The following is a 6,870-nucleotide window of genomic DNA, read 5'->3' on the forward strand; positions in this document are numbered from 1 at the left end:
TCATTTTGTAATGTCACGTAAGGGTAATCAAATAAATATTTCGGACAATGTTGCCACTACCAGCTGTTTTTACTTCTGGCCACTTCATTAACTAAGCAGGCTAGGATTTGGTATTGTTTATGTCGAACTCTTGACAAAGTTAGTAGTAAGAGAAAAAAACCGACTATTTATAAATTTGCTGGGTAAATTTCATAGGGATTTAAAAATTGTTTGCCTTTTTGTTAACCACAGAACGTCTAAGATGGACTTCCGGTATGGACGTAGCTTTTCAGGGGGTAGCAGCAACAATAGTCAATATCGACGTTATAGTCGCTCCCGTTCACGTTCCCGGTAAGTAGCCGGCACGACTAGATTGAATTGGTAACTTAATGGGCAATTCTCCTTCTATGCGCAGTGAACGCAATCGGCGCCGTCATTCCCGTTCCCCATTGCATTTTCGACACAATGACGGCTCAGATCAGGACTCGTATCGAGATCTGATTGATGATGAATACAAGAAGGAAGGTGGCTATAATTCGCGCAATCACTATGGGCATCGGCAACATCGTCGGGAGGAATCTTTTGATCGCCGTGACGACATTCATAATCGTCGGGATGATAATTCAAATCGCCGTGAAGATAATTATGAGAATGAACGCGATTCACGTTTCAAAAACTATGACAGGCAAGCACGGGAACGAAATATGGATAATGACAGATGCAATGACAGGAGCGGGTAATCTAAAGCTGACATACTACGGTATATTCCATACTTAGTTTTCTATTTTCTATTTTAGTCGCAGCGGTGAAAACACAACAAATAACAACAAATTCGATCGACGTGAGGATCGCAATGATCGCAATGATCGAAAGGTTCAAAATCAAAATACAGAAAGGGACAATGAGCGAGGATACCAACAGAATAGAAAACGTCGTATTTCTGAAGAGGCCACCAGTAGCACAGTTGTAATCTTTGATTTATCTCCAGATTGTACAAAAGAAATGGCAAGTAACAAGCAATCCAAGCATAACAATTAATTTCCTAAAGTAATACATACTTATGGTTTTTTTTTTTGTTTAGCTTTTGGATAGGATACGGCAAGTGAATTTGGAGCCAGTTCATATAAGTAGAAAAAAAATTGCAGGTGTGTTTTTAATGAATGTAATTTGATACTAAGAAAAACAAAAAAAAACCTTATTTCTCTTTTATGATTCACCTAGGTTCATCACGGGAAATAGCATTTGTTGACTTTAGTGCTCTCGAAGAAGCCAAACAGTGGATGGATATAAATCAGGTATCTTGAGTAAACAAAATTTGAAGTGAAAATTGAAGCTTAAGAATTTTGATTAACCTTAATTCTGCTCCATTAGGGTAGATTTCAAGTTGGTGACCATCGCTATATCATGGACTATGGCCACAAAAGGAATACAGATTGGCGTTGTATAAAGGTTGGAATGACACAACGCCTTGGCAAGGAAATGTAATCGAAATGTAACGAAATTTTGCTTAAAAAGCTGAGCATATTTATTAACTTGATGGTTTAAGGGTTTGATTAAATTTCGCTTATCTAATGGTTGCATTTTCGTGCCATAAAAACTATATTTAATGGCTTTATTAACATATTTGAAATTTTTCAGTGTGGTGGAAATAATTTCAAAAGTCGTATCAATTGTTACATGTGCAAGGCTCCACGGATTGAATCTGAAAATGGGGAAAATGATGGCCTCGATGAAGTTACCCACATTATATCGAAAAGTATATACAAAAAACAAAAACAAAACAACTTACAACAATTCTTTCTGTCTATTGTGTTGTGTGTTTGTGTGTGTGTGTGTGTTGAGAAAAACAAATTTATCTGATTGAGACGCTTTCCCCATCCCCTCAACCACCAGAGATAATGCTACGGAATCTGGATGCTTTGACCAATGAGGAAGGAGTCCTGACAGCCCTGCAGCTGGCGATACCCGATCTGGCCAAGAATGTTAGCAAACTGGAGATAAGTCGTGATAAACTGACCCAAACATCGCGTGGCATATGTTATCTTCACTTTGAGACTTTGATCGAGTCGATGAATGTGCATAATGGACTGACAGCACTTGATCCGCCTCTGACTATAGATGAAAAAGCCGGTGAGTGGAAGTGGTGGCGCATTGACTTAAGGATTGTGTATACGGATGTTTAACGAGAGATGAGCGATGAGCGTTGGAGAATTTGCTTTTAGTTTAATTATGATTTTCCCCTTAGTTACTATTAACTATTGTATGGAACCAGAGGATCGTCAAGTAGCTTCCAAGGATAATAGATCTAATTTAAGATCTCAAATGGGGATACCCACATCGGTTAATGGTGGCACACATACTCTGGCTGATGTACCCCAATTGGCGGAATACAGTGCCACTCTATATGCCTCAAATCCGGCGGAAAAAGCACAATATCTACAATATTACACAGATTACTATACCACAGAGATAACTAAAGGCAATCGCATTGGCTCACAGTTGACGGAGGCCAATTCGGGAGCAGCTGTGGCCTTGGAAGCCATACAACGTAAGCAGCAAAAGACATTGGGAACACCCAAGGGCAATGATGGCAAGACATATCGTAAGTGCTTCAAATTGTTCTAGGCAATCATTATTCCTAATTCTTTTTTTTTATTTGTTAGCTCCACCAAATGTTGCCTGCTATCAGTATGATGAAACATCGGGTTATTATTATGATCGAAGTACTGGACTATATTACGATGCACATTCCCAATATTATTATAACAGCGAGACGGGAGCTTATTTATATTGGGATCAGAGTCGTAGTACATATTTGTTGGCTACTCCTAACGCCACAGAGACAGGCCAGGTGCCAACTCAACCAGAGGCTAAGGAGGAGGCTAGTAAATCTGAGAAGGAAACCGATGGTAAAGAGGATAAAGTTAAAGTTGCCAAAATGATAGTCAAAGACATGGAGAAATGGGCAAAACATTTGAATCAAAAGAAGGATTACACTGTGGTGGCTACGCCACAGCCTATTTTAAGTGGCCCATCGGCTAAAGTCGAATTGCCGAGCACATCTCGTGTAATCCCACCACAAAGTAGTAATAGTAGTAGTGCCTATGCCGATGTCGGTTTCTCTATAATGGAGAAAAGGGAACGAGTTCCTATCAGCACCAGCAGCTTTACTGCCATGAATAAGCTAGCCAATAATTATGGGAATGGTTCAGAGTCGGAGGAGGATCCAGGAGCAGTAAGTCAATCTGCATCAGTGGACACAAATGCCAAAGCCAATGGTGGTTCAGATGAAAAGGACTTGGTGGACTTTGAGAAACTAACCTGCCTGCTTTGCAAACGTGCCTTTCTGTCCTTGGACACCCTCCAGAAGCATTTAAAACTATCGAATTTACACAAAGATAATCTAGCGAAAATTAAACAGAACTCTGAAGCTGAAGATGGTTCAAATGGAGGTCAATCGTAAGTGGTTTTCACTTCAAAATTTTTGCAATTGTAGTTGAAATTATTTCCTTTAGTTATCGCGATCGCGCCAAGGAGCGACGTCTTAAATATGGAGAGAGTGATCCACCGCCTTCAAATCGCAACCGTGAGGTTTTTCAACGCGAAATGTCGAATTTGCAAAATAAGCGAAAACCAAAGGAAGCGGATCCGGAAACGCCAATTGCATCTAGTAATGTGGGAAGTCGGCTGTTGCAGAAAATGGGCTGGTCTGAGGGTCAGGGTTTGGGTCGTAAGAATCAAGGACGCACACATATTATTGAGGTAATTTAGACAACGTAAACTTAATATTAATTTAATTAAATGAATTTTGTTTACAGGCTTCAGACAGAAGGTCTGAGAATTTGGGTCTAGGCAATAAAGTGAGCGGTGTTCGGCGAGATGACGATTACAATACCTATGTGAAACGTATGATGAAGCAACGTTACAAGAATGCTTAAAGATCATTGCTTTACTTTTTTAATAATTGTAATTTAAATTTTATATTAATTTGTTTTTAAAAATCATGGAAATGCTTACCTCAAAAGCTCAATTTAACTAGGAACAATTAATTTACGAATTGTATAAAATAAAACTTATTATAGAATTTATAATAATGGTTTGTTTCTGTTAAACATTTCAAATTAGCGGCAAATTCAAAATGTATCGATTTCACTAAACCTATCGATACTAAATGGCTATCGAAATTTTGCATGGCGCAAAGCCGAAGACATCGCGATTCTCAACACTGGCAAAAACGTGCAGGCCGGCAAAATAATTTATTAAATGAGTCCTAGTAATATACCTCCTTTGACTTATAAAGTGGTCGCTGAATGTTCTGTGACCAAGGCAAGAGCTGGCCTTATGAGCCTGAGGTAAGTCTATATAATTTTATATTTATTCTTTGACCAATTTCATGCGTTTTCACCTCAGGCACAGCGATGTCAACACACCTGTGTTTATGCCTGTGGGTACACAAGGAACTATGAAGGGTTTGCTGCCAGATCAATTGATTGAGTTGAACTGCCAAATACTCCTGGGGAACACATACCATTTGGGTTTAAGGCCTGGCATTGAGACACTTCGCAAGGCTGGTGGCCTACATAAATTCATGGGCTGGCCCCGTGCAATTTTGACAGATTCTGGAGGCTTTCAAATGGTCTCTCTACTGCAGTTAGCCGAAATCGATGAGAAGGGTGTAAATTTTAGATCGCCCTTCGATAATAGTGAGTGCATGTTGACACCGGAGCATTCTATTCAAATACAGAATGCCATTGGAGCGGATATCATGATGCAATTGGATGACGTGGTGAAGACAACAACAACTGGACCCCGTGTCGAAGAGGCTATGGAGCGTACCATACGTTGGGTGGATCGTTGTATTAAAGCCCATGATCGTGATGATGACCAGTCGCTATTTCCCATTGTTCAAGGTGGTCTGGATATTCCTCTGCGACATCGTTGTGTATCGGCTCTGATGGAACGTCAAGTTCGAGGATTTGCCGTGGGCGGCTTAAGCGGTGGAGAGAGTAAACATGATTTCTGGCGCATGGTTCATGTCTGTACAGATCGTTTGCCTCGCGATAAACCCCGGTATCTGATGGGTGTTGGCTTTGCCGCCGATTTGGTGGTCTGTGTTGCTCTGGGCATTGACATGTTCGATTGTGTCTTTCCCACACGAACTGCCAGATTTGGCTGTGCCCTTGTCGACAGTGGTCAATTGAATTTAAAGCAACAAAAGTACAAAAACGATATGGAGGTAATTGATAAAGATTGCGATTGCAGCACGTGCAAGCGATATTCAAGATCTTATCTACATCATATTGCCACCAATGAGTGCGTGTCCAGTTCCTTACTTAGCATTCATAATGTAGCCTATCAGCTGCGCCTAATGAGAACAATGCAAGAAGCAATACAACGGGACGAATTTCCACAATTCGTGAAAGATTTTATGGCCCGACATTTCCAAACAGAACCAATTCCGGAATGGATACGTGAAGCTTTAGCAGCAGTTAAAATTGAATTGCCGAAAGATGATGCAACAGATGCTACAAAAGAGGCCAAAAAACGTACAACCACTAGCTAATAGACCAAATTGGACCACAAAGAGAACTACATTTTCATACCTTAATCGTATTTGTACTTAACTTCAATATAAATTAATTCTTAAAATTATATAAATCGGACTTTATTCCAAAATGTAAATTCAAGGCATTAAATTATATACATAAGTTTCAAAAAATATTCTTACCTATTTTTCGACCTGTAAATTGTAAAAGATATTTTATTACGATATATAAATTATATCTAAAATAGACCTTTCAAATCAACTAAATGTTTTTTCTTGGTTATAAGGTTTTTTATTTTAAAATTTGTTGGTGAAAACTAAACTTAATTGATTAGAATATCATCCATTCGTTTGTTTTCTTTTCATCCATAATGGTTTATTATATTTTATAGACTATATTGCTGGATTTCATTCTACCAGAAATGAATCACTTTACCGGAAGCTGTTGAAATTTTTAAAATTTATGACCTAGACGGATAAACAATGGATTGATAAAAGTCCACGTAAAAATTTAGATTTCTTCGGTGGTTTTAACATTTGCAAAGAAACATTACATATATTTTTTATGTAATATGTAGACAAAACAAAAAAAAAAAAAAAACAATCCAATTTCAAAGAAACATAATATTTTGTTGTATAGTATGTAGACAAAAAAAATTCAAATCCTTACATGTTCTATATAATTAACGAACATACAATTTTTTTAAGTAAACTTATAAGACCATCAATATATTACAATATTTTTAGTGAGTGATTTGAATTGTTTGAATTTACTTTTGTTTTATTTCATAGTAAAACACCAGTAAGCTTTGTGAGCGAGTTATTCTATTAACAAATTTTCATTCTATAATTGAGGCAACATGTTGTATGAGTAATATTCATAGAAATTTCTGGGTTTCATGTTAGGATCGTAAGTTTGTTCATTAACGCCATGAAAAATAAATTTTAATTTTTTTATCTAAATTTTTAAACTGCAATACTCAAAAGTTCTAAAAAAGTTATTCGTTTTTTATTCTGGGGTTCCCCTAAATATGGCTTTAATTTTTTTTCAAATATTTGGATGTCACAGTTTTCTTTAAGTCTTGTTGATAATATCCTTAAGTATTTTATAATATAAAATATCATGCAGATAATTAATATTTCAAAATTCTGTTTAATAGTTTGATTGTTTAGTTTTCAAATTGCATTAAATCGCATATACCCCACACTATTTGCTATGACTACAGGTTAACCAACAAAAAAAAAGCTCCTTTAGCTCACCTATGGGAAAAAGCTCTCTGTATGTTGTATGACGCATATGGCGATTCGATGGCGATCGCCTCGAATTCGGATCAATACATTGAATC

The 6,870-nt window shown here is 37.5% G+C and overlaps 2 protein-coding genes across 2 annotated transcripts; both read left to right on the forward strand.

Annotated features, from left to right (window-relative positions):
- The first annotated feature begins 68 nt into the window (after positions 1 to 68).
- Positions 69 to 4,070, forward strand: LOC6642523 (RNA-binding protein 5-A). The gene is made up of 13 exons (XM_002064873.4): positions 69 to 138; positions 232 to 330; positions 395 to 715; positions 777 to 984; positions 1,061 to 1,124; positions 1,201 to 1,274; positions 1,351 to 1,428; positions 1,618 to 1,735; positions 1,873 to 2,109; positions 2,225 to 2,581; positions 2,643 to 3,438; positions 3,495 to 3,741; positions 3,798 to 4,070. The coding sequence occupies exons 2-13, from the start codon at positions 242 to 244 to the stop codon at positions 3,915 to 3,917; spliced, it is 2,709 nt and encodes a 902-aa protein (XP_002064909.3). The 5' UTR covers positions 69 to 138; positions 232 to 241; the 3' UTR covers positions 3,918 to 4,070.
- Positions 4,071 to 4,191: 121 nt separating this feature from the next.
- LOC6642855 (queuine tRNA-ribosyltransferase catalytic subunit) lies at positions 4,192 to 5,786 on the forward strand. Its single transcript, XM_002064874.4, has 2 exons — positions 4,192 to 4,331; positions 4,390 to 5,786. Exons 1-2 carry the CDS (start codon positions 4,243 to 4,245, stop codon positions 5,540 to 5,542), a joined length of 1,242 nt encoding a protein of 413 aa, XP_002064910.1. The 5' UTR covers positions 4,192 to 4,242; the 3' UTR covers positions 5,543 to 5,786.
- Positions 5,787 to 6,870: the final 1,084 nt, after the last annotated feature.

Source organism: Drosophila willistoni (genome assembly GCF_018902025.1).
Source record: "Drosophila willistoni isolate 14030-0811.24 chromosome 2R unlocalized genomic scaffold, UCI_dwil_1.1 Seg167, whole genome shotgun sequence".
Lineage (NCBI taxonomy): Eukaryota > Metazoa > Arthropoda > Insecta > Diptera > Drosophilidae > Drosophila > Drosophila willistoni.

What these genes read in the sequence shown, in the direction of transcription:
- LOC6642855 (XM_002064874.4), top strand. Translation starts at nt 4,243, where the DNA reads ATGAGTCCTAGTAATATACCTCCTTTGACTTATAAAGTGGTCGCTGAA. An exon ending in GCTGGCCTTATGAGCCTGAG is followed by an intron (nt 4,332 to 4,389) that starts GTAAGTCTATAT and finishes TTTTCACCTCAG; the next exon opens with GCACAGCGATGTCAACACAC.
- LOC6642523 (XM_002064873.4), top strand. Translation starts at nt 242, where the DNA reads ATGGACTTCCGGTATGGACGTAGCTTTTCAGGGGGTAGCAGCAACAAT. An exon ending in AAGTAGAAAAAAAATTGCAG is followed by an intron (nt 1,125 to 1,200) that starts GTGTGTTTTTAA and finishes TGATTCACCTAG; the next exon opens with GTTCATCACGGGAAATAGCA. An exon ending in AGTGGATGGATATAAATCAG is followed by an intron (nt 1,275 to 1,350) that starts GTATCTTGAGTA and finishes CTGCTCCATTAG; the next exon opens with GGTAGATTTCAAGTTGGTGA.